The sequence below is a fragment of the Myotis nattereri genome (assembly GCF_964212035.1).
Source record: "Myotis nattereri genome assembly, chromosome: 15".
Taxonomy (NCBI): Eukaryota; Metazoa; Chordata; class Mammalia; order Chiroptera; family Vespertilionidae; genus Myotis; species Myotis nattereri.
The window spans coordinates 44,881,206-44,905,397 of NC_138090.1; the positions used below are offsets into that span (position 1 = coordinate 44,881,206).

The 24,192-nt window shown below is 55.6% G+C and overlaps 3 protein-coding genes across 3 annotated transcripts; 2 read left to right on the top strand and 1 right to left on the bottom strand.

The window, feature by feature from the left end:
• Positions 1–647: 647 nt before the first annotated feature.
• PINLYP (phospholipase A2 inhibitor and LY6/PLAUR domain containing) lies at positions 648–5,691 on the top strand. Its single transcript, XM_081108151.1, has 5 exons — positions 648–824; positions 3,237–3,353; positions 4,736–4,888; positions 5,119–5,262; positions 5,450–5,691. Exons 1-5 carry the CDS (start codon positions 755–757, stop codon positions 5,602–5,604), a joined length of 639 nt encoding a protein of 212 aa, XP_080964277.1. The 5' UTR covers positions 648–754; the 3' UTR covers positions 5,605–5,691.
• A 5,052-nt stretch (positions 5,692–10,743) lies between these two features.
• Positions 10,744–14,864, bottom strand: IRGQ (immunity related GTPase Q). The gene is made up of 2 exons (XM_081108153.1): positions 14,342–14,864; positions 10,744–13,134 (listed from the first exon to the last, which is right to left on the bottom strand). The coding sequence occupies exons 1-2, from the start codon at positions 14,860–14,862 to the stop codon at positions 11,826–11,828; spliced, it is 1,830 nt and encodes a 609-aa protein (XP_080964279.1). The 5' UTR covers positions 14,863–14,864; the 3' UTR covers positions 10,744–11,825.
• A 1,414-nt stretch (positions 14,865–16,278) lies between these two features.
• ZNF576 (zinc finger protein 576) lies at positions 16,279–21,130 on the top strand (the record flags this gene model as incomplete). The annotated part of the gene is given in 4 exon segments (XM_081108154.1): positions 16,279–16,335; positions 16,338–16,404; positions 18,302–18,373; positions 18,376–21,130. Coding segments are annotated over 4 exon segments (549 nt in total). The 3' UTR covers positions 18,729–21,130.
• Positions 21,131–24,192: the final 3,062 nt, after the last annotated feature.

Sequence of the window (24,192 nt, forward strand, 5' to 3'; positions counted from 1 at the left end):
TTATGCCTGAGGCCAGGAGAGAGTGCGTCAAGAGCCTAAATAAAACACAAACCAGACACACACACACCCAGCCTCGAGTGCTTCCACCCATGCCTCAGTTTCCCAATGTGACCTGTGGGCATCTCTCTCCTGCCACGCCCGTCCACCCCTGCCGGTTGACAGGCACCCCTTCTGTTCGGATCCTCGCCAGACCCAGAGAGACAGCCCCAGGCGGGTAGGAGCGGGAGACAGCCCGAACAAAGAACAGGGAGTATGAGCCAAGCCCATGAGGAAGGGAAGGGAGACCAGGCTCCTGGGCCCCCGCAGAACGAGCCCGGACAGGCTGGGCGCTCCCAGGTCGGGCCCCACCCACGCAGGGTGCCTCCTTGAGATGAGAGAGAAGAGAGAGGGGTTCTCAGCCCTTGTAGCTGCCTTACACCTACAGGGAATCAAGTGACCTGGATTTTGACCTTGGGCTTCAGGCCAGAAAAAGAAGGGGGGTGGGGGTGTGAGAAAACAGGAAAGTGCCCCTCTGCGTCCTGATAGAAGGGGCTGGAAGCCCAGACTCCTGGGGTCCCTGTGGAGGAGGGGGCTGGGCACAAGACGCCCATGTTCCTTTTGGATTCTGGTGGCACCTCCCCAGCCCAGAGCCGCAGAGGCCTGCCCTGTGATCTTACCTCAGCTCCTTCTCTCCCCGGGGTGAAGGTGGGTCCAGACCCGCCCCTCCTCGGCTTCCTATAAGTACTGGGAACCTGGGGCTGCTGGGTCACACACCATGAGGCCGTCCGTGACACCGAGAGCCTTCCTGCTGGCCTTCACGCTGCTGGGCACCCTGCTGGGTCTCGGTAAGTGGCCAGAGGCTTGGCGTCCTGGCATCCTCCTCGGGAAAGGGAGGACCAGGAGAGAGCAGCCAGCAAGGTCTCTCCGAGGGAAAGAGCAGGCGTCCTGGGAATTCAGGTTCACGTTGAAGGCAGCTCAAAGGCTCTTGGATTGGATTTCTGAGAGAGGAGGGGGCGTGGTGGCTCTGGGTCCTCCGTCTCCCAGGAGGGGGTCTCAAAATAAAACATTTAAACTCTAGAAAGTCAGATGAGAGCATGATTAAGAAGGGGAAAAAATTTTATAATTTTTTAAATATATATATAATTTTATTTCAGAGAGGAAGGGAGAGGGAAAGAGAGATAGAAACATCAATGAAGAGAGAGAATCATTGACCAGCTGCCTCCTGCACACCCCGCACTGGAGATGGAGCCTGCAACCCGGGCATGTGCTCTTGGCCGGAATCGAACCCGGGACCCTCCAGTCCACAGGCCGACGCTCTATCTGCTGAGCCAAACCGGCCTGGGCAAGAAGGGAAATTTTAAACTGGGGGGAGAGGGAGAGATTACCTTTTATCCGGGACTCTAGGGAGATCAAGCCCCCAGGCTCTCCTCCCGCAGAGGCAGGAGCTCAGGCAAGCCCCACCTTCCCCGGGTCCCAGGGGTCTGGGCCCCAAGCTGCCTCCTCTCTCGGGTCAGAGTCCATGCCCTCAGCCCTCCTGGTCCTCACTCTCCCTCCTTGAACTGGGATACAGACCTCAAATTCGGGTTCCCCTTCCACAAGACCTACACGTGGTTCCCAGAGAAGGAGGGTCCCACATCCAAGAACCAACTGGGCCTGCAGCTTCACAAAAACCCCTGGAAACCCCTTCCCGGACCCCCTCCCTGTGCCCTCCGGACCCCCTCCCTGTCCCCTCCCGGACCCCCTCCCTGTGCCCTCCGGACCCCCTCCCTGTCCCTCCCGGACCCCCTCCCTGTCCCCTCCAGACCCCCTCCCTGTCCCCTCCCGGACCCCCTCCCTGTCCCTCCTGGACCCCCTCCCTGTCCCTCCCGGACCCCGTCCCTGTCCCCTCCCGGACCCCCTCCCTGTCCCCTCCCGGACCCCCTCCCTGTCCCCTCCCGGACCCCCTCCCTGTCCCTCCCGGACCCCGTCCCTGTCCCCTCCCGGACCCCCTCCCTGTCCCCTCCCGGACCCCCTCCCTGTCCCTCCCGGACCCCGTCCCTGTCCCCTCCCGGACCCCCTCCCTGTCCCCTCCCGGACCCCCTCCCTGTCCCTCCCGGACCCCCTCCCTGTCCCCTCCAGACCCCCTCCCTGTCCCCTCCCGGACCCCCTCCCTGTCCCTCCTGGACCCCCTCCCTGTCCCTCCCGGACCCCGTCCCTGTCCCCTCCCGGACCCCCTCCCTGTCCCCTCCCGGACCCCCTCCCTGTCCCCTCCCGGACCCCCTCCCTGTCCCTCCCGGACCCCGTCCCTGTCCCCTCCCGGACCCCCTCCCTGTCCCCTCCCGGACCCCCTCCCTGTCCCCTCCCGGACCCCCTCCCTGTCCCCTCCAGACCCCCTCCCTGTCCCTCCTGGACCCCCTCCCTGTCCCCTCCCAGACCCCCTCCCTGTCCCTCCTGGACCCCCTCCCTGTCCCCTCCAGACCCCCTCCCTGTGCCCTCCGGACCCCCTCCCTGTGCCCTCCCGGACCCCCTCCCTGTCCCTCCTGGACCCCCTCCCTGTCCCCTCCCAGACCCCCTCCCTGTCCCTCCTGGACCCCCTCCCTGTGCCCTCCGGACCCCCTCCCTGTGCCCTCCGGACCCCCTCCCTGTGCCCTCCCGGACCCCCTCCCTGTCCCCTCCAGACCCCCTCCCTGTCCCTCCTGGACCCCCTCCCTGTGCCCTCCGGACCCCCTCCCTGTCCCCTCCGGACCCCTTCCCTGTCCCCTCCAGACCCCCTCCCTGTCCCTCCTGGACCCCCTCCCTGTCCCCTCCCGGACCCCCTCCCTGTCCCCTCCAGACCCCCTCCCTGTCCCTCCTGGACCCCCTCCCTGTGCCCTCCGGACCCCCTCCCTGTCCCCTCCGGACCCCTTCCCTGCCCCCTCCCAGACCCCCTCCCTGTGCCCTCCGTACCCCCTCCCTGTCCCCTCCCAGACTCCCTCCCTGTCCCCTCCCGACCCCCTCCCTGTCCCCCTCCCTGTCGTCCCAAGTCCACAGCCTTGTAATTAGGGAAACAGGCTCCGTGGTGGAGTCGCTTCCCGCCTCAGAAGCCGCTTTGCTGGCATCACCAGCGCGTCCCTGGCGGATGCTGGACAGTTCCCCGGACAGCGGTCAGCGCCCCACCCAGGGGCAGGCAGACGCCCGTCCCCCCGCCCTCGGACCCACAGTCCGCCCCTCCCCCGCGCGCATCCCCCTGGTGCCTCGACCCCACCCGCCCGACCACAGCCTGGCCCTCTGCCCCGCAGGGTGCCCGCTGAGCTGCGAGGTGTGCAGGGGCTCCGGGCCCACGTGCAGCGGGAAGATGAAGACTTGCGAGGCCGGCAAGGACGCCTGCGTGTCCATCGTGGGGGAGTCGAGCACCAGTAGGAGCCCGGGCGTCAGACCCGGGGAGGCGGTGGGCGGGCAGGGGCGAGGGAAAGGCTGTTCCGAGGTGGAGGGAGCGAAGTGAGTTCCGTGGAGGGGGAGAATCTAATAGGCCAGAGGCGGGGGCGCATCAGAAGGAAGAGGCTGGGGTGGTTTGGGAGGGAGGGAGGGAGGAACAGGCTACCCCAGCGATCGTGGGGGTCGTGCGCGCTGGAAGAGGCCATCCCTGACAGGAGGAGGAGGGATGCTATTGGGGTAGGAGGAGAGAAATAAAAGGAACCACAGCAGGCAGACGGGAGAGGGAGATGACCCCCAAGCATGGAGCTGTAGAGAAGGGGCAGGGAGGCTGCTGAGTAGAAGGGGAGGGGAGGGATGACAAATGGAAGGGGCCAGCCCAGACCCGAGGAAGGAGGGGGGAGGTGGGGAGCAATGGAGGAGACTGTGTTGGGTTTGGGGGTGGGGGGGGGGGGTTGGGGCATGGTGTAGGACTGAAGGCTGTGACAGCAGGGGAAGGGCAGCCTTGAGTGTAGGAAGGAACCATCCCAGCAGGAGGGGTGTGTAAGGAAGGGGGGTAGCATGGCAGGCTGCCCTCCTGACCTAGTCCGCGTTGGCAGGTGGGGGAAGGACCTGAAAGGGTTGAAGAGACACCTGCCACCCCATATAGGAGGGAGCTACAGACCCAGGGGGTGGAGGTGTGGGGAGAGGAAGCTGAGGGGGGAAAGCCACCCTTCGGTGAAGTGAAGAGGGGACACCTTGGGATTGGGCTGGAAGAGACCACATGTGGGGCGGGGGAAGGCGGTGGAGACTGGAGGAGACCACTTAAGGCACGATCTGGGGGTAGCCAAAGCGGGTGGCAGGAGGCCCTCAGTTGGAGGTCTGGGGAGTGACCATGAGGAAACCTGGAGGAGACGCTTAGAGAGGGATGTGGACGTTTCAGGGTGGTGGTATGGGGGCCGGCACCCCACCGTTTGTTGAAGATGGCTCCCAAGCCTGTGAAGGCCAGAAGAGAGCATCTCATGCGGGCATAGGGTAGCTATAGGTGACCCAGGAAAGCACGATCCACAGGGCCTTTAGGGGGTGGCCATGGTGGGGAGGGGGGGTGGGAAGGACCTCCTCGTTAGGCAGGCCTGGGCGTGGCAATGGGGAACAGCATGTGACCACCAAAGGCTGGCTAGGGGCTATGGTAACGAGGTGGGGGGTGGGGAGAGCTACCTAATAAACCACTCCAGACTGCACCCAGGTAGATAAGGGGGTATGACTGTAGGGGGGGCTGGAAAAGACCATCCTAGACAGTCATGGGGTGGGGAAGCGGTGGGGTTGGGAGAGGCCCCAGACAGGGTCAACACTACCCACACCCTCCCCTCCTGTCCCCATCCCTCAGAGGGCCACCACTCAGTCAACAGCTACAAGGCCTGCATGAAGTTCAGCGACTGCTACTCGGGTTTCGTGTCCACCACCATGGGCCCCAAGGACTACATGGTGTCCAACACGCACTGCTGCCAGAGTGACGGCTGCAATCAGGGCTCGGTGCCCCGTAAGTGCCAGCTCACCCCGGCCTCATGAGTCTCTTCCAGCCAGTGTGTGTGCCCTCGCCCACCGCTCATCTGTGCGCTGTAACAATGGGCAAGCACCTTGCTCGAGAGCCCGTTTCTGCTCCTGTAAATGCAGGGTCCATAACCGCTGTTCCTCGGGGTTATTGTGAGATTGGGGGTGGGGGAGCTTCCTAAATGTCTCTCTGTACCTTGTACTCCACCCTCCTCCCAGCTCCCCCGAACAACCGTACTGAGAATGGTCTCCAGTGTCCTGCCTGCATCGTACCCTTCCAGGAGACGTGCCCGGGGACCCAGGCAGCCCGCTGTGTCGGCCAGGAAACCCACTGCATCTACTTCGCTGGCAAAGTGCAGGCTGGTGAGGGGCAGCTGGATCTCGGAAGGAGGGCACAGGGGCCCCAGAACTGGAGGAAGCCCATGCTTCCAGGTTCTAGGGGAGATGGTGGCCCCAGAGAACTGGGTGAGGAGGTGGCAGGACCAAGATTTCTAGGTTGTGAGGAAGGAACGGTTGGGGGCCCTGACTCCATTCTAAACCCCCCTCCCAGGTATCATCAACACCAGGTTTGCCACTCGAGGCTGTGCCACAGAGAGTGCCTGCAATACCAAGCCTGGCGCTGAGGTGCCCTCAGCCTCCTATCTCTACTTCCTCCGCCGAGCAGACTGCCTTCCAGCCCCCCAGACCCCTGGCAGGGGCGAGTGAAGAACTGAGGAACAGGTGGCTTGAGGTCCCCATCTGTCCTCAGCCTGCAGCTCCCTGTGTGCCTACAATTAAACAGATTAACTGAGCAAGCCTGAGTCTTTGTAACATGATGCATCGCAGGGAGGTGTGTTGTAGAGAGAGAGGGGGAAACCCTACTTTTACTAAGGGGTTACTCCATGCTGAGACCCTGTGCTAAATGTTTTCCATGCTGTACTTCATTTCCTAATCACAGCAACTCTACCATTGACATTATTATCCCCATTTTACAGATAAACAAACTGAGGCACAGATTAGGGTGTCATTTGCCTTGGGTCAACCCCTAGGGAGGATCAGAGTCATGATCACTTCTGAGTAAGCTTGCCCTCTTTTTGCCTGTTTTCATGTCGGCAAAATGTGGATATTAATAGTTATAACCTCACAGAGTTGTAAGAGTAAAATAAAATAATAATAGTAATAATAATAATAATAACTAAAAAGAGCACTTAGTGCAGTGCCCAGCACCTTTCAGGCAGTGCTGCTTCTAGAGATAATATGCCTGAGTAAGTAGCAATCATCATAATGGCTGCCACTTACTGAATGGCCATTAGTCTGCAGGTGCTAAACATTGTCCTTGATCAGGACAGGCTAGATTATGCTACAGTAACAAAGAAGCCCCTAATCTTATTGGTTTAAAACAACAAAGTGGTATGAGTCAACTCATGTGCAGGCATGCTGTGTAACAAAGCATCTTAAACCAGACATAACAATAAGCATTCTTCTTTCTGGAGGGTTTGTGGGAGGCTGAGGTGGCTCTGCTCCTGGTCACGCTTGGGCTGATTTGGCTCTAGTTTCGGGAGGATTCAAGTTCTCCTCTTTGGGGTTCCACAAACCTCTGGGATTAGTGGCTCCCTGGCAGGCCACAGGAGCACAAAAGCCAAGTGCACTGAACGCGCCTGCTGAGGTCAGGCCTGCTAACATTTCACCGAATAAATCATACGGTCAAAGCCAGCCTTCAGGGAGCAGGGATGTATCCTCCCCTCCAGTGGGAGGGAGAGGAATGGTATGTGTTGAACAAGCACCCAGTCACAAGAGTTTGATTCTTCCTTCACCTACGTGTTGTGTTTGGCACCACCCATAGGTGTCCTGCTTATCATCCTAAGGCAGCCACCAACTTGAACACTGCCCATCTGTGCACAGGGAAGTCTCACATGGGTGGTTAAATGCCATGACTCAGAAATGACTTGACACAACTCTTCAGATGGAGCTGTCCCATGGCCCCACCAAACCCCATGGGGGCCAGGAGTGCAACCCTATCCTGTGACATGGACGTGTTTCGTAGACAGCATCAGTGGCCACTCTGGCCTCTTAGGGGCACTTTCTCATCTTCACAACTTCATGTGAGAGGCACTATTATTCTCATTCCTGTTTTCAGGAAAATAATTTGAGGCTCAGGGGGATGTCACATTGGAGTTCACAGATAAAAAGTGGCAGAGCTTAAGATTTTATTTAATTGGTCATGTTGAGGGGTTAAAGAGACCACGTCACAGAGAGAAGGAACAAGCCTGTATTAGCTATCGTTTACTGTGTAATAAACCAATCTAAAATTCAGTGGCTTAGAACAATCACCTTTAATTTTGCTCATGGTTTTATGGGTCAGCAATTCGGTCTGGAATCAGTTGGGTGGTTCTTCAGCTGGTCCCTGCTGGGTTCATTTGCCTGCCAGCGAGGCAGCTCTGTTTTGGAGGGTTGTCAGGCTGTGGATTGGGCTGTCAAGGCTGACTGGGCCACATCTCTTTTTTTTTCTTTAAATATATTTTTATTGATTTCTTTTACAGAGAGGAAGGGAGAGGGAGAGATGGAAACATCAATGATGAGAATCACTGACAGGCTGCCCTCTGCCCATCCCCTACTGGGGATCGAGCCCGCAACCCAGGCACGTTCCCTTGACCGGAATCGAACCTGGGACCCTTCAGTCCACAGGCCGACGCTCTATCCACTGACCAAACCGGCTAGGGCTGGGCCACATCTCTTATGACCCAGCAGATTATCTGAGGTTTCCTGTTGCACTTCCCAAGCCTCTGCTCGCATCATGTTTCCTATTGTCACGTGGCCAGGTTTGGAGTCAGAATGAGAAGGGACTATCCAAGGGCATGGCTACAGAGAGGCTGAACAAATTGGAGGCATTAATGGACCAAACAGGTTCGGTCTAAGATACTTTACTATCACATGCCCCCAAGGTCAAAACAGTCACTGGTCCACCCCAACCCCAGGGAGGCAAAACTCAGATACAGATAGTCCCCCTCTTTAAAAAAAAAAAAAAAAAAATATATATATATATATATATATATATATATATATATATTATTGACTTCAGAGAGGATGTAAAAAGGTGAGAGAGATAGAAACATCAATGATAAGAGAGAATCATTGATTGCTGCCTCCTGCAGGTTCCACACTGGGGACTGAGCCCGGAACCCAGGCATGTGCCCTACCCTGACTGGGAATGGAACTGTGACCTCCTGGTTCATAGGTCGATGGTTAACCACTGAGCCATGCTGGCCGGGCCAGATAGTCTCTTGATTCCAGCCCAAGGGAAGCTTTCTTGTGCAGAACCCCCACTGTCCTTCCCCTTCCAGGACCCAGGAGTCCCCAGCCTTGGCTCCCTCCTCCCTTAGGCCCACAAGCCCAGGCTTCCAGATCCAGTTAAAATCCCAAAAGAACAGACACAGAATGGCATTTCTACTCATCTTTATTCACTCCTCCAAAAAGCACCACAGGTCAGCCACACCCTTGATTCACCCTTTCATGGTTCTCCACCCCAATGGACAAGTCCTTCCATCATTATCCAGAAATGTAGGAAACTCAGCTAAGGTGCTGAGATGGGGTGAATGCTCAAGTTCTTTGTGCCCATTCTGTTTTTGGCAGATGGCAACACGGAGATTCATCATACATTTCCTTGAATTCTTGCCTTTGAGGGTCTTCCAGGCTGAAGGTGCCACGTAGACACACCCCCATGGCAGCCAGTGATCTGTCCACAGGGAGACAGTCTTTTCTGAGTCAACTAGCAACGTTATGCCTCCACGAAGTCTAAAAGTCAAATGCCATCCAAAGTCATGATTTAAAAGGCAACCATTCCAAAAGGTAGTTGTGACACTCGAGAGTACCAATATACAATTATATACAGTAACACAACCAGCACTCACCAACAACAGAGACACATGCAAACAAAACTGGGTCTTGCTTTCTCAGATATGACCTCTGGCATGATCCCCATTGGCATACGGGCAAAGGGAATCTGGAGCAGAGAGCAGAGATGTCAGGACCAAATCAGAGATGGCGTCAACATGGCAGAAAAAGACGGCACTCTGTGAGCAAAAGCAACCAGAATACAGTCATTTTGATGTTGCTGGGGCTGGGGCAACCAGACTACCTCTTGAGCTCCCAGTGTGCCAGGCTTCTCGGGGGGCGGGGGCTCCAGTATGTTGACATGTGAGAGAGAATGCATGTACCTACATATACACTGAATTCTCACAATAACCCTGTAAGGTAGACACCATTTGCAGAGTGACTTGCCCCAGGTCACCCCCAAAGTCAGCAGGACTGTCTGATCCTAGAGCTATACTAGTAGAATTGTATTCCCCCCAGACTGAGAGCTTTGACAATGCCTGGAGCCATTCTGTACAGAGCCAAATGCTTTTTCCCATCTCCACCATCTCCACTTGAAAGGGATAAATTGTGCCAGTGGTGGGAGTTCAAGCTGAAGTCGGGGGAGAGGGGGAGAGCCAGCCCTCAAGCATCTGGCCCTCAGATCAGTTAGCCTTGTCTTCAGCTGTCACAGGAAATGGGACCTCAGAAGTTATGGTTGTCATCCAGCACTTTCATTTCACAGATGAGAAAATAAGGCACTGGTCCAAGTCACCCAGGGCGACGGTGGCAAAGCTGTGCTTGCTTCCCAGGTCCCCTGACCTCAGACAGGCACTTTCTCTCCTCATCTCAATCCTTTTCCCTGTCTTGTGGCAAGAGACTGACAATTTACATTCCTAGTCCTAGTTCTGCCACTGACTAATAAATTAAAGTAATAAATATTTACTAAGCACCTATGTGTGTCAAGCACTCTTCTGGGTGCTGTGGGTACAGCATAGAACAAGACAGACAAGGGGATAATAGCTAATAATGGGCAAATAAATAAATAAATATTTTTCTACAGTAATAATTGCTACAAGGAAAATTAACCAGCTGAGATAAGTATTTGAGGGCAGGGTGTGTGTGTGTGTGTGTGTGTGTGTGTGTGTGTGAGCTACTTCAGTTAGAGTGATCAGGGAAGGTCTCTGAGGGGACATCTGAGCTGAGACCTGATTGACAGAAGGAGCCACTCATGGAAATTTTAGGCAGAATGAACAAGTTCCCAGGTCCTGATGCAGGGCCCCAGAGGGCCCACTCAAGCATCAGAAGGAAGATCTAGCAAGCTGGTTGGGGGATGGGGTGAGGCAATGAGAAAAGGCAGGGGCTTGCCCTGACCGGTTTGGCTCAGTGGATAGAGCGCTGGCCTGCGGACTAAAAGGTCCAAGCTTCGATTCCGGCCAAGGGCATGTACCTTGGTTGCGGGCACATCCCCAGTCGGAGGTGTGCAGGAGGCAGCTGATCGATGTTTCTCTCTCATCGATGTTTCTAACTCTCTATCCCTCTCCCTTCCTCTCTGTGAAAAATCAATAAAATATATTTTTAAAAAAAGAAAAGAAAAGAAAAGGCAGGGGCCAGGCCACAGAGCCTCTCTGTGTGCTGTGGGGCCTAGAATCTGCCCTCTCTGAGCTTTGCTCTCCCCGACTCTCACAGAAGTGGTTCTACTGGATGGCCTCTCGGGTCCCCCTTGCTGGTCTCCCCCCCACACACTTGCTGTTTTCGACACTGAATAATTCTGTGCCCTGTGGCTGCTCCTCTACATGCAGGTACAGCTTAAAACATCCCAGGCATACGGCTCTGCCTTTGCCTCACTTGTGGCCCATCCCCAGAGGCTGGAACACCTGCCCAGCTGTCCTTTGGGTCCCTTGCTCACTGCGGCACTCTCTGTGTACACCCAGGGAGCCAACACAGGAAGGTCTGGATTAGTGCAGCAGTACAGCGGCTTCTCCACAAAGGCAGGTGTGCAAAAGTACCAAGGCCAGGAAGGGTTCAGGTTTAATGACAGCAGAAACCAAGTCCAAAACTAGAAGCCACTAAAGGAGAGGAACAGACTGCCCAGAGAGCTCCCCACTCACCCAGCACCTATGAAACGGGGGCGGTCTCACCCCTTCCCAAAGTCACAGGGAGAGCGGCAGTTTCCAGAACCCAAACCCATCAGGGATTTGCAGGAGAGACCTCTGAGGTAGGGGTTCCTGCCCTTCCGTTGCCAGAAAGCCTCATTCCTGCATTCCTGGTGCCTGGCCACCCCCCAGAGCCCGCCAGCCCCTCCCCTCCTCCCCTCACTTTTGTGTGGCCATCCTCCCCACAAATGCTGGGGTCCCCCTTCCCCAGGAGCAAATACTGAACATCTCTCTCCTCCCCAGGAGAGGCCGGAGGGTTTCTAGCTCTGTCACACAGCCCTGTTCCCTCCTCAGATGCAGACCTCCCACCACCCAGGAATTAGGAACCACGGTCCACAGCCCTCCTGGGAGCCAGGAGTCTGCGCCCCCGAGCCTGCCTTTCCCCCCCATGAAGGTTCACAGCCCACTACATCTTTCCCCCTAGAAAGCCAACACCCCATATCCCTTTGTGCCTTAGAAGTCCAAGCGTTCCAGCTCCCTGGAGTACCCCGATCCCTTCCTCCATTCTGGAATCCCCATTACCACAGACAAGTCCCTCACCAGGAGTCAGGGCTTCCACACCACCTACCCCTGGAGGACTAGATGTCCAAGACATCCAGTTCCTACTCCCTTCTAGAGTCCAACTGCTCAACTCCCTTCAGGACACACGGCTAGGGGTCCTGCCCCATGATCCCCAGAGAAATCAGGAGTCCTGACTCCCAGATTCGATTCCCCTCCAAGACCTAGGAATCCGGGTGACTAGAAGTCACATATCCCAACCAATAGCCAGTCTCAACCCCCTCAAGCATCCAGGATTCGGATTGGCGACACACTTGCTCTGTTATCTGAGGCCCAGACATCCCAGGCCAGAGCCTGGACCCCTAAACCCCTCCCTCTAAACCGGACTTGGAGTCCTCAGCCCCTGGCCGAGCACCCCGGTGGCCCTGGCCTTCATCCCACCTCTCACTGAGCAGGCGCATGGGGTGCCAGCACTGCCTCCGCATCAGCCAGCATCTCGTCCAGCGCCTGCAGCAGGACGCCGTGGGCCGCGCGGTAGCCCAGGCCTCCCGTGGCCGCCGCGCCGCCTGCGGGCCACAGGAAGGAGAGCGCCCCCAGCGCGGCTCCCCCTGCAGTGCCCTCGCCGGCCCATGCCCCCAGCCTCGCCTCCACTTCGGCGCGCGTGACTGGCCCGGGGAAGTGCGTCCGCTTGGCCAGCTCCCCGGGAGCCAAACCCAGCGTGCGCTCGCGCCGAGCCAGCGCTGCGGGTTCGAGCCCCAGCGCCCGCCGCCACTCTGCCAGCTGCCCGCGCAGAAGGGCCACGTCACAGGCCCAGCCGAGCCCGGGGACCGGTGCTGCCGCCGCCGCCAGGCTGGCCAACAGAGCCGGCCGCCACGCCCCAGCCCGCAGCGCCGCAGCCTTGGTTCGGGCTGCACGCGGGGACGTGGGTGGCAGCGCCAGCAGCAGCGCGCCCGCCTGGGCTGGGGGAAGCGCGCGCTGCAGCCACTCGCAGAGCCCGGGGAGTCCGCCCCTCCGCAAGGGGAACACGGGCGGCAGCGCCTCCTCCAACACCTCCCACGTCTCGTCCTCGGGGCTCCAGGCGGCCGCGCGCTCAGAGTCCCCACTGCCCGATTGCTTCGCGTTGCCGCCAGCCTGCTGCGAACTCTCACTGCCTGCCTTCTGCGACCCGGCGCCACGTTTGTCCCTTCCCTCGCCGCGTTCCTCCTCCAACCCCCCTCCGCCTGCGTTCTCTACGCTCTCCCTGCTGGGCTTCTCTGCCTTTTCCTCTTCTTCCGGAGACTCCGGATCCTCGCCCTCACCGTCTATTCGCACACAGACCAACGGGGCATCCGGTAGCACCAAGGGCCGGACCTGGGCCCAGTTCTCCTCAGTGGGGGCTCCAGGGGTGACCAGGATGAGGGCGTCGTAGTGGGTTGGGTGGGGGGCGACAGCAGTAGTCGCGGAGCCCAGAGGGATGGTCCAGAGCACCACATTGGGGCGCTCCGGGGCCGGGTAGGGTGTGGGCCCAGTGGGCGCCGAAGTAGGCACAGCACCTGGGTCCCCGGTGTCCAGCCCAAGCAGCATGTCCAGCACAAAGCCCGTGTCAGCAGTGCCGGCTATGGCCAGGTCCACCCGGGCGCTACCCAGTCGCTCCAGGCCAGCACGAACCCAGGAGAGCGCTGCCTCCAGGCCCCCCTTCTCGAAGGCCTCTCGCACAGCCTCTAGCTCAGCTGCTCCCAGCACCTCGAAGCCATCCTGAGCCGGTGGCAGGAGCCTGTGGGGACAGGAAGGGATAGGATCAAAGGCAGAAGAGGGACTAAAGCCCCAGAGAGCTGGGCTAGGGGACAGGGCTGGGCTATGATGACAAATGTGGAACTTTCTGAATAACCTTGAGTGACGAAGGAGCAGGTGAGGGAGGGGGCCAGTTGATGTCCCAGCAAATAGAAACCAGGGCTAAGATGAAAAGGGAGAGGTTTAAAGCGGGGATGGGGTGGCTTGAATGAGCTTAGGTTTCCGACAGGGCCGAAAACCAGACCCAGCTAAGTCTTCCCCGGCATAGAGTCTTTGGGGTGAGGCTTTTCCTAGGGGCCTGCAAGGGTAAGAAAAGGCTGTGCTGGGTGGGGCAACACACTGGGCAGGCAGGGCTTGGAGCAAAGACAGAATCAGCACTGTATTGTGGACTAAATGAAAGTGTAGCTCTGTTCACTATTCGAAATGGGCAAGGTCACCAAGAGGGCTCTTCCCTGACACTGGGTGTAAGGACAGGAGGAAAGACCAGGAAGAAATCTCATCGACTAGTTCTTACCAGGGGGACGTGGCTAAGGAAAATAGAGGAGCAGTGGGACTGGAGGAGAGGCTGCCCCTCCCTAAGCCAGAGGCAGCTGGTGGAGAAAATTCAGGAGGGCAGCCAGCAAGTGGGCACAAAAATGAGAGGAGAGTAAAGAATGGCCATGGGGGAGGGTGCCCAGAAATAATGAAGCTCCCTGAGGGTGTGGCTTTAGGGCAACTGGGGTCACTTGAGAACCATGCAGATAGGGAGGATGAGGAAGATTTGAGACTGCAAGCCTTCAGGTAAAATCTTTGTGAGGATCACTAGCTTGTGTGGAAGAGTGAGCCCTTCTTCACACTTTTGCACGGGGGCAGTGTTTGGGGGATAGGTCCCGGCCTCTTTTAGAATTCCTATTAGGGAGAGGGGCTTGTGACCTCAGAGCACGGGACCTGGATGACAGGTCCTGAGCTCTTGCTGGCCCCCGGCTAGGGCGGGGCCTATCTAACAAAAGAGGGTCAAGCAGGGCTGCTTGCTGGATTGGAGCATCGCTGAGGGACGGGGCCTGGGTTCTTGGATTTGGGAGCAGTTTTGCGGTAAGGCTTGCTGCAAACTCGCTGAGGGCAGGGTCTGGAAGACTTAAAGAGCACCTCTGGGGTGAGGTCTGCATTAAAAGACCAGGCCTCCCCAACCCACCCCGAAACGCCGGGCTCACCTCTGCAGTGCCTCCGCCTGGCTCCGCAGCGCCGCCCGCAGGCGCTCCAGCTCCTCGCAGCCGTCGCAGTCCGCCTGCAGCACATAGAGAGGCACAGCTCCCAATCCAGCGCTGTCCAGGAGGGCCGCTGTCTGATCGCGGGCCTGGGCTTCATTCTGTGGATCCCCGGGTCGGAGGTTCCGCACAGCCAGCAGCGGGGTTCCTCGGGCCAGTGCGGCCCGCGCTGCCTCCCCCAGCGCTGGGGCCAAGGGCTCGTCGTTCCCCTCCGGGCTGGGCAGCACCAGGACCAACATGTTCGCCTCCGCTGCCCAGGGCCCGGGCGCAGCGGGTGGGCAACTCAGCTCACCCAGGAAGAGGCCTGGGCCCGCAGCTCGCAGGCTGGGGAGTGCGGGGTCTGGCCGCCCATCGGGGATCTCCACCACCTCCACGTCCTTGTTGCACAGCGCGGCAACCAGCGCCGACTTCCCCGCGCCCGGGGGGCCCAGGAACAGGGCGGTGACGTCACCCCGCGGTAGAGGCATAGCTGGAAAGCAAGCGACGGGGAAGCCCGGGGTCAGGGGGCACCCGGCCGTGTTCTTGGCTGTAACCCCACTCTGGCCCTAGACTTCAGTCCTCCACCCTGTCCCTTCTTCCATTCTCGGGGATCACTCGCGGGGACCTAGAAATCCAGCGCCGAGACCCTACTCCCCAGGGACCCGGAGTCGGTCCTCTTGATGGATGCGTTTCCCTTTCTATTTCAAAAACTCAAAAAATCCGGCCTCCAGCCCTCCTCCTCCCGCAGGGACACGTTTATTGTTAATCCCTCACCCCTCCCTTCCCAATTCACCAACCGAGCAAACAGCCGAAGGGTATGGTCGCGCTGTCGCCGGTGGCCGGTCCGCCGCTGAGAAGTCGGGCGGCCCGGGACTGAAGCGGCTGGAGCGCCGGGGTTTGGGGACCTCCGGACGTGTTCGGGGAGCTCTGACCTGACGTCACTCCTTGTAGGAGGCGGTGCCATGGAAGTGCAATCGCAGGGACACAGCCCTCCGCGGCGCCTGCGCAGAATGGCCCCGGGAGCTTGCTCCTCCCTCCCGTCCCCCCCCCCCCCCCCCCCAGCCCTCCTCAGAACCTGGAACAATGAGCAGCCAGGGCGCCTGCGCGCCAGGAGCGCCGGCCACACCTGCGCAGTGGCTCAGGTCCGTGCGGCACGGGTGGCTCGCGGCGTCATCAGGCCGCACCCGGGTGCAGGGGAGGACCCTTGCTGCTATTTTCAGGACCGAGTGGCACGGCTGCATCACTGCCGGATGGCAATCCAGGATCTCGGCCTCGACAGGCTCATCAGGCGAAAGAACGTGGAAACCACGGGGACCCAGAGACTCGGCGGGCCCCACCCGGCTTCCCTGCGAGGGGCGGCGCTGTGACGAGCCACTGACAGGCGCAACGAAAGGCAGCCTTTCTGCTGCTTGGAGCAAAGCAGAGGCGGGGGCTGCCCACGTGGGGACGGGCGCGCCGAGGGCGGTGCCCGAGGCTGCGGGGACCCCCAGCTGAAGCGCGCGGAGGCGGAGGCTCGGGGTGGAACTAGAGTGTCAGGAGGTCGGAGAAGGCTGTCTACCGGGGAGAGGCGGGCTAAAGCGTGGGTACCACCACCTGCCTCAGGAAGTGTGGGAGATGGGGACAAGGATGGTGTCAGATCAAGGGTTGCGCGCTCTGAGTTTAGGGAGTTAGTTGCTGTCGGTCTTGGGTCTCACACAGGTGGGATGGCTCTAAGGGGAGCCACAAACCCAGGAGTCGAATCTTTGGGGCGGGGGGGGGGGGTGACGTTTCTTTAGTGAGAGCTCCATCAGGTTAGAGTTCAAGGAGATGGTATCTCACGGGGTCAAAGGCTGGCAAGGTCATAGGATTAGTGGGCTCTCAGGCTGGTGACAGATGAGCTGCGTCTTTTGATTTCCTGTCCTGTCATGCGTGCTCCTCTCTTGACCAGAGGGGTCCTAGTCACCATAGAGGACCCGCTTCCCTCGAAGAGACCATGGAGCAGCTGGATTCGGCAAAAGAGAGGAGTCCCCGCAGTGCAGGAGGCGACATCCGTGAGTACCGCTGGCCAGAGGGTGGGGTGCAGGAACTGATGCTAAAAGGATTTCTATGGCATTTCAATGGCCAAGGCGCTGTAGGGACTTGCCTGTTGGGGAGCTAGCCCTACCGGGAACTGCCACTCCCCAGCCTTGCCCTTATTACGCTCAGATGTACCCACCCTGCTCTGTCCACACAAGTATGAATGGGATGCAGCTCAGAGGGACACAGTGGCAGCCAGAGAGGCTTGGGATGGGAGCTGTGGCTCAGATACAGCGGAGACGGAGAGGAACCCCAGGTTCCAGTTCCAACTCTGGGCAGACTTGGGGTGCCACTGGGACGTGGTCTCCCGATCTGTGAAAAAGTCTGCCATTGCTCACCACAAAGCGGTGTTATGTAGGTTAGCGGCAGAAAAGATGAAAACTGGAGGGTAATGAAAGTAGCCAGTTTGACATAATAGCAACAGCTCCCGCTGAATGCCTACTATGTGTTAGGCCAGTGGTCGGCAAACTCATTAGTCAACAGAGCCAAATATCAACAGTACTTCTTCAAAACAGACTCGCCCAGGCCGGAAACCGACTTCTGCGCATGGGCCACGAAGTTTCGATCGCACTGTACGTGGGCGCCCGCACGTGGTATTTTGTGGAAGAGCCACACTCAAGGGGCCAAAGAGCCGCATGTGGCTCGCGAGCTGCAGTTTGCCTACCACTGTGTTAGGCCATTAGCGCCCGTTATCCCATCCAGTCCTCACAGAGCCTATGAAATTCATTATTATCACTTTCAGTTGAGGGAACTGAGGCAAAGAGAGGTTAAGTATTTGTACCGGTGACGGCCAGAGTCAATGCCCTCCAGCCAAAGACGCCCAGGAACACACCTGTAGTCCACAAGTTGGTTTATTGCTCACACACACTGCGGGGGCACCAACTGCTTATAGGATTGGAGCCTGTGGTGGGTGGTTTTGGGGAGGGTTTAAGGAAGAGGGTTTTGCTCTGGATTGGATGGTGCCAGGAATCAGGGCAACTCTGGTTGGCTATCTTAAGAAATCTTACCTAGAAGGCAGAGGAACAAGCAGGGCACAAGCTGTGACTGGTAAACCAGCAGTCGCCACTCATATTACCCCGGACGAGGTATTTGGTCATTTTTGTGGCTTGGACAATATTAATGTTTTGTCTGTGTTCAGATGCAATTATGGCACGATCTTGTCTTTTTTCCCCCACCTAAAACGGGACAATGCCTTTATTGGTTGCAACGGGAAGCGGAAAAGGAGGGGATATGACCGCTCTGGTTCCTGGGGCAGCTTCACAGACTCTGTGGCCGCCCTCCCATTGTGGGCTTGATTCAGTCAGTGTGGCCTTGTCTGATGATTTTCTGTAAAATAGTTTATGTTCAACAGGACAATGCCAAAGCCTATCATAGTTCCAGGCCAGCTCCTGGCTGCGGGGCTGCTTTTCTCCTAACAGTAATCATTACAAACCACTGTGTAGAGAGTTCTAAGCACTTTGTGTAAATTCATTCATGTGTTGCTTACAACAGCCCTATCAGGTAAATACTGATGGGGGTATGACCCCATTTTCCAGATGAGGAAACTATCGTACCTGCCTGGGAAATGGTAGAACCAGCCCGTCTCCAGAGGCTGTGCTCTGATCACACAGCTGTATTGGAAGGACAGACTCCCTGGGTTCCAGTCCTAACTCCATTTCATTTCCTAACCTCATGACTGTGGGCAAGTTCCCTAACTTTTCTGAGCATCAGTCTGCTTATCCATAAAACAGGTCCAATAATAATTTGCCTGGACTGCTGTCTAGCCCTGGCACATAGTAAGCACTGAATGTTCATTGTTGGCATGAAGCTGGGGGTGGGAGAAGTCCTGGAGACTCTTGCTGGCCTCCCCCGCCCTCTCCCCGCGTCCCTCAGGCCATCTGGGGGCCCTGCAGTGCACCCGCTGCCTCATCACCTTCGCCAATTCCAAGTTCCAGCAGCACCACATGAGCGGGAACACCCAGCCGACTTCATGGCCCAGAAGCTGCAGGGGGCGCTCTTCATCTGCTTCACCTGCGCCCGCTCCTTCCTCTCCTCCAAGGCCCTGATCGCCCACCAGCGCAGCCACAGTCCTGCTACCAGGCCCTCCCTGACGGTTGCACCCACCATTGCCCAGACCACCTTCCCCTGCCCTGATTGTGGCAAGACCTTTGGGCAGGCCGCTTCTCTGAGGTGGCACCGCCAGGTACATGAAGCTCGCTTCCCTCCTGGCCCCTTTGCCTGCACTGAATGTGGGCAGGACTTTGCCCAGAAAGCTGGGCTGCATCAACACTACATCTGGCGCGCCCGTGGGGACCTCTGAGTGCAGCTTCAGCCCTCCCCAGGGCAAAGGGGGCTCTGTGGTTGGTGGGACCTACCTTTAATAATGGGATGGGCCCTTGGAGGAGTTTGCTGGAAAGGCAAAGGGCTCCTGATAAATAGAACCCAGAATATGCTCTTTAGAACTTCAGTCCTTGGAGGACAGAAAGGCCTTCGGTGAAATAAGACAATCGTGAGATCTTTTGTTAAAAAATATATGTAAGAGGGAAAATTATTTTTATCTCCCTCATTCCCACTTAAGTAGTTTGAAATCACAAGCAGCTGTAGATTGTGTAATCACCTTTAATTCTTCCCAGATGGATGCCATGGACCGTAGGAGCAAATTGCCCTGGCTTTGTGCCTGACTGGGGGCCGGGAAGGTGAGTGTTGCTGGCCTGTGAAGCCACCAGATGGGTCCCAGACATGGAGCAGCTCCAGCCTTTGGGGATGGGCAGCAAAGTTATGAGCTGTACTGAGTAATGTGGGGGTGCAGTTCAAATCTGTCTTCTCCTGACCCTCTCCCAGCCTTTCCCACTCGAGGGGCCATGGCATTGGGTGGCTTTGTCCTCCCACCCCAGATAATTTAAATAATTTTATGCACCATTTTGGTCATGGGATATTTTGTATATGTTAGGTGACATGAATAAACTAACAGAAATAGTATCTAAAAACAGAAAAGCTCTACATTAAGATAGCTAAACAAGGAACTCTGGTTTTTCAGCAGAAATCCCCAGAGTACATAAGAAGGGCATGAGGAGGGGGATCTCAGGCCGTAGCCCTATGAGGAAACTGGTTTGGAATCAAACAGAGATACCTTCTGTTTCCTGTTGTATTTGGCCAACATTGGGAGATTTCCCATTAAGATCCTATTTTCAGCTCTTGAAAAGCCCATCCTCAGCTGAGTGGCCAATTTAACTCCTTGCATTACCTGCCCTGCCCCTAGACCAGGGGTGGGCAAACTTTTTGACTCGAGGGCCACAATGGGTTCTTAAACTGGACTGGAGGGCCAGAACAAAAGCATGGATGGAATGTTTGTGTGAACTAATATAAATTCAAAGTAAACATCATTACATAAAAGGGTACGGTCTTTTTTGTTTGTTTGTTTTATTCATTTCAAACGGGCTGGATCCAGCCCACGGGCCGTAGTTTGCCCACGGCTGCCCTAGACACAATGGTTGATGCCCTTTTTACAATAATCATTGACTCATTTAAATTGAGGGATGTTTTTAAAGCCCACAGGTGGGATGGATGTGGTAGTGACTGATAGCTGTCTCCCAATTTTTAGCTAGGCACATGATGGCTGCAAAGACCACATTTCCCAGGTTCTCTTGCAGCTAGCAGTGGCCATGTGACTAAGTTCTGGCTAAATTCCTGGGTAGAGTCCTCAAGCTTCAGAAAGGGACATGCCTTTCTTCCACCTTCTACCTGGAATGTGGACATGGTATCCAGCCGTTTTGGACCATGAGAGCAACAGGTGGGATGGCAGAGCAACTTCATGCAGCAGTGCCATCGTATCAGCCCGAGAACACCCACTTCCCTGCTGTTATAAGAGAGAAATAAGCCTCTATCTTGTTTAAGCTGCCATTAGCTTGGGTCTCTTGTCACATGCAGCAGCATGTATAGCCTAAGGCAGGTGTCTGCAAACTATGGCCAAATCCAGCTTACCTCCTGATTTTGCAAATAAAGTTTTATTGGAACACAGTCATGCTTGTTCATTTACCTATTGTGTATGGTTGTTTTCACATAGGACAGCAGATTCGAGGAGCTGCAACAGAGATTATAAAGCCTAAAATAGTTACCATACAGTCCATTACAGTAAAAGTCTACCAACCCCTTCTCTAATAGACATACAACCTACTCTGTGGCTGGATGTAGGGTTTCCGCCCTGGGAAATACTACCTGTAACAGGGATGTTTGTGTGTGTAGAATTTGGGGCAGGGCTAGCTAGCCTGTATCTCTTTTTGGGGGGGACTTATGGAGAAACTGGTTTGTAGTCATTTGGACATCAACGTTTTCTAAAATACCAACTTTAACAAGGCCAAACATTTCCTCTGGCATATGGTAAGAGCCCAGAAGTTTCTGACCCAGGTGTTTCATACCCCCCACCCCTCTCCAGCAGCCCTACACAAACCCAAGGATTTAATCCCACATGCTCTCCTGAGACAACTACCTGCCCAAGTATACCCTTGGCTTCTGTTCTCTCTATACTCTCCAGATGTCACAGGTTCCTAATACTTTATATAGTGTCACTGGTGACTCCCAAATCTATCTTCAGCCCTAACAGGTTTGGCTCAGTGGATAGAGCATCAGCCTGCGGACTCAAGGGTTCCGGGTTCGATTCCGGTCAAGGGCATGTACCTTGGTTGCGGGCACATCCCCAGTGGGGAGTGTGCAGGAGGCAGCTGATCGATGTTTCTAACTCTCTATCCCTCTCCCTTCCTCTCTGTAAAAAATCAATAAAATATATTTTTAAAAAAATCTATCTTCAGCCCAAACCGCAGACTTCTCTCCATGAGATACAGCCACCTGGACGACAAATGGGAGTTGCACACTTACAGTGGGTCCCCTGCAGTCCCCTACCTCCACCATAACTGCCATTGTATTAGTAAACCCTGCACTCTGCTTCTAAATTCCTGAAGAATCTGATTACTTTCCCCCAGCCCTACTCTCCTAACGGATCCCCTTTCTATGACTCCCCGCTTCCAGTCTCTATTACAGACCACTCCTGTGCATGTTAATCAGATTATGCCACTTCTCATTAAAACCTCCAAAGGCATCCCATAAGTGACTTCCAAAGACCTTCCCCAGGCCCAGAGAACCCAACAGTAACTGAGCCCCAGCCACTAAGCAATCTCAGCTCCCTCGCTGGTCCTCTTCACTTCTCTCCAGCCACACAAGCCAGGTTGACTTCTGCCTCTGGGCCTTTGCACTTGCTGTTCCCTCTGCCTGGAGTGCTCTTACCCAGAACTTTGCAAAGCCACCTCCTCATTATTCGGGTCTCAACATGTGCCACCTCCTCAGAGAGGTCTTCCTTGACCTGACTGGCTAAAGTAGCACCTCCAACCCTTACCTTGATTTAATTTCTTCCCACCGCTGTTCAACACCTGAAATTATCACACTTGTTTATTTCATTATCTGTGTCCTTGTGTTGGAATCCAAGCTCCTGAGAGCAACTGCTTCATCCCTACACTTAGGACGGTGCTTACTAAAAAGAATTAAAAAATACTTGACTATGTTAGCCTAGTGTCTCCTGGCCTGCAGCCTGCCTTTGAGAGCTGGCCTCCTTAAGTTCTGCCATGAGAGATATGGGCAGAAGGAAGGTAGGAAGAAGGGGAAAGGACTTGCTTTGGACTCTTGCTGGAACCCCTCCAGCAGCAGCTCAGGCTCCAGTACCTGTCTATATGCACACAAGGCGCTGTGCCCCTCCTGAGGTTTAAGCACCAGCACATGGCACCTGTCAGTGGTCCCTGCACCAGCCGCACGTGGCCTGCCCTTCAAGCACCTATTGGGTTCTGGTCATCTCACTGCTCTTTCCGTATCCCAGTCCCAGAGGTGGGAGCTTCTTGCAAACACATTCCTGGGTTATCTCACTTTCACTTCCAGCCTTGTAACACCTGTGTGACCGATTCCCTGTATTAAATCCTCTTTGGAATTCCTAGCTTGGTTTCATACTCTGGCTGGGCCCCTAGGAACAGAATGAGCCCACTGGCAGCAGACTGGGTCTCTTGATTCCCAGGCTCTCCTGATTCTTAGGAATTTTTGCTGACAAATGGGTCATTCTCTACATCTATGCTTAGAAAGCAAGCACTGTCTTAGGGCAGAGGAGGGCTTACACATGGCCGTCCCAGGAAATAAAAATCCATCCACGTTGTTTTGATGAGCTGTGCATTTCATCTTGATAATTCTGAGGTCCAATAATGTTAAGCTATAGTAGATATGAAAGTTTCAGTGGATAAATGTCAGGTTCTGAGACTTGGAGCTTGTAGTATGACAAGTATGAGTTTTGAAAGATGTTTTGGTCGCCCTGGCCAGTGTGGTTCAGTCGGTTGGAGCATTGTTCTGGACACCAAAGGTAGCAGGTTTGATTCCGTCAGGGCACATACCCAGGTTACAGATTAGATCCCCAGTTGGGGCACGTGGGAGAGGTAACCAACTATTGTTTCTCACATTGATGTCTCTGTCTCTCTCTCCCTCCCCTCCTCTCTCTAAAAACTAAACTTAAAAAAAAAGGTGAAAGATGCTTTGGTCTAACATCCTGTAACAGGCATCAAATGCAGATGTTCTTTGGGGCCAAGCAGGTAACATAAATCAATGAAGCAAGCATGTATGAGGGGTCCAGATATCAGGCGATGGGCACTGGGCACATGGCAGGGAATGCCGTTAATAGGAGGTGACCTTACTCATCTCCATCAGATTACTGCCCCATGGGATTGTGGGTTCAGCAATCTAGATCTCTCAGTTTTTCAAGAGAAGCCAGAAACCTCCATTTCTATATGAAACCTGCCTGGAGGACATTTTCTTTTGACTTTTAGAGAGAGGGGAAGTGAGAGGGAGAGAAACATCAATTGGTTGCCTCCCACATGTGCCCTGAACAGGAATCAAATCCTCGACCTTGGCAGGACGACACGCCTACCAACTGAGCCACAGCGGCCAGAGCAAATCAGACATTAAAAAATTTTTTTTTTTTATTGATTTCAGAGAGGAAGAGAGGGAGAGAGACAGAAACATCAATAATAAGAGAGTCACTGATCGGCTGCCTCCTGCATGCCCCCTACTGGGGATTAAGCCTGCAATCCTGGCAAATCCAACAGTGACCTCCTGTTGGGTCATGGGTCCACTGAGCCACACGAGCTGGGCTGCCCATTTTTAAATCTTGGTAACCAACGTGATTGAAAAACCTCAATAATTTTGTGGAGATTAAACACACTCCTGCAAGTCAGAAGGTGGCTGGGGACAGCCAGACTTCCATTTCTGGTGGCTTCATGGCTAAGAATATGTGCCCTGCATTCAGTTGTCTGGAATCAAGCCTGGGATCTGCTAGTTACTGGTGGATAACTCAATGTCTCTGTGCCCCAGGTGTAGCAGCTGTAAAATGATCACGATAACAGACCCTGTGCCTCCAAAGATTATGATGATGATTCAGACTCAGAGAGAAAGCATAAGTTAGTATAGTGGTCTGCCTTCCTCAGTAACAGCCTCTTGATCCCGTGCGATCTACCACAAACATCCCAAGCAGGCTCTCACCTCAGGGCCTTTGCACCTGCTGTTCCTGCAGAGAGCCACAAACTCACTCCTTCCCCTCCTCTAGATCTCTGCTCTGTCACCTTCTCCATGAAGCCTTCCTGGACCACTCCACTTGGAACTGCTTCACACACACACAACCCTCATATCCCCTTTCCCTCCACAGCACTTTCTACCTTCTAACAGTACATTCTATATAATAAAAGGATAATATGCAAATTGACCCT